This window comes from Bombus impatiens, unplaced genomic scaffold, assembly GCF_000188095.3.
Source record: "Bombus impatiens unplaced genomic scaffold, BIMP_2.2 scf_2721, whole genome shotgun sequence".
Taxonomy (NCBI): Eukaryota; Metazoa; Arthropoda; class Insecta; order Hymenoptera; family Apidae; genus Bombus; species Bombus impatiens.
In genome coordinates, this window is record NT_179140.1 from 1 (window position 1) to 1,590 (window position 1,590).

The following is a 1,590-nucleotide window of genomic DNA, read 5'->3' on the forward strand; positions in this document are numbered from 1 at the left end:
GAAGATACCCACCAGAAACTACATCTCGGTGAGTCATCCACGTTAAAGACACTCGGCGTATTTTGGAATTCAGCCGACGATTCCATACTATATTCGGTCAAGACGATCAGTGACACTTCCCGAGTCACAAAGCGATCAATTAGTTCAGTCATCGCACAAATCTATGATCCATTGGGATTACTCGCGCCGGTAATCATTCGAGCAAAAATGATTTTGCAACAAGTTTGGACATTGAAGGTAGATTGGGACGAATCCCTTCCGTCAAACTTACACACAGAGTGGATCAAATACCACACCCAATTGCCGTTGTTAAATGCGGTAAGGTTCCCTCGGAAGACCATCATAGAATCCGCAACGAAAATTGAGCTACACGGATTCTGTGACGCTAGCGAAAGGGCATATGGGGCGTGTGTCTACGTGCGAACAACGGACCGAAAGAACAATATTTGGACTCGACTCCTAACGGCGCGATCGAAGGTAGCGCCGCTCAAATCACTCTCCATACCACGTCTCGAATTAAGCGGGGCACTTCTTTTGACGTCCCTGATTTCGTCAATACGACAGGCCCTGACGACCAAGATATCGCGGATCGTATACTGGACTGACTCCACCATCGTCCTCCATTGGATCAGATCTTCGCCGCACACCTTGAAAACATTTGTGGCGAATCGAGTCGCTGAGATACAGACCAAGACCAATATCTCCGACTGGCGTCATGTGCCGACCGACGACAATCCAGCTGATCTCATCTCCCGAGGCCAGACGCCCAAGGAATTCCTATGTCCGTCCATTTGGAAAAACGGGCCAAGGTGGCTCCTGCAAGGCGAAGCCTATTGGCCGGTCTGGAGCCCGACCCCGGTAGTCGACATCCCGGAGCAAAAGAAGACGATTTGTCTGAGGGCGAACATTAACGACAACACACTCCTCCATCGTTATTCGTCTTGGCCCAGACTAATAAGAATCGTCGCCTGGTGTCTTCGATGGAGACATAGGCAACACCGACCTGCCCATCTCACCACCGACGAACTAACGGCAGCGCACAACCAACTAATCAAGTTAATACAATCCAGACATTTCGCGCCTGAAATTCGGACCCTCCAGAAAAATCGAAGCGAGGACGTTGGAGGGAAACTGCAGCCATTAAACCCCTTCCTCGACGAAGATGGGATACTCCGGGTAGGAGGACGACTAACCAACTCCGCTATACCCTTCAGCCAAAAGCACCCCATCATCCTGCCGAAGTCCCCGGTGACAGAACTAATTATAGAACGAGAGCACCGGAACAATCATCACACAGGGACACAAGCAACACTATACGCGGTGAGACTGCGCTATTGGCCGATCGACGGCCGTAGCCAGGTATGGCGCACCCTCAAAAGGTGCGTCCGCTGTTGCAGAGCCAACCCTCCACCAGTGGAATACTTGATGGGTGATTTACCAGAGGCGCGTATTACCGAATCGCGGCCGTTCACGAACGTCGGAATCGACTACTGCGGCCCATTCAACATCAAGGAGAGGAGGGACCGCAACCGACGTAAAATCAAGACGTACGCCGCCATATTCGCTTGTCTGGCGACAAAGGCGGTCCAC

General features: G+C 51.6%; 1 protein-coding gene across 1 annotated transcript; it reads left to right on the top strand.

Annotated features, from left to right (window-relative positions):
• Positions 1-207: 207 nt before the first annotated feature.
• Positions 208-1,433, top strand: LOC112213958. Its single transcript, XM_024372056.1, has 2 exons — positions 208-1,320; positions 1,398-1,433. Exons 1-2 carry the CDS (start codon positions 208-210, stop codon positions 1,431-1,433), a joined length of 1,149 nt encoding a protein of 382 aa, XP_024227824.1.
• The last annotated feature ends 157 nt before the right edge of the window (positions 1,434-1,590 follow it).

Excerpts from the sequence above, each read along its gene's own strand:
- LOC112213958 (XM_024372056.1), top strand. The coding sequence starts at position 208 with ATGATTTTGCAACAAGTTTGGACATTGAAGGTAGATTGGGACGAATCC. Across the intron at positions 1,321-1,397 it reads CACAAGCAACACTATACGCG|AGCCAACCCTCCACCAGTGG; the intron begins GTGAGACTGCGC and ends CCGCTGTTGCAG.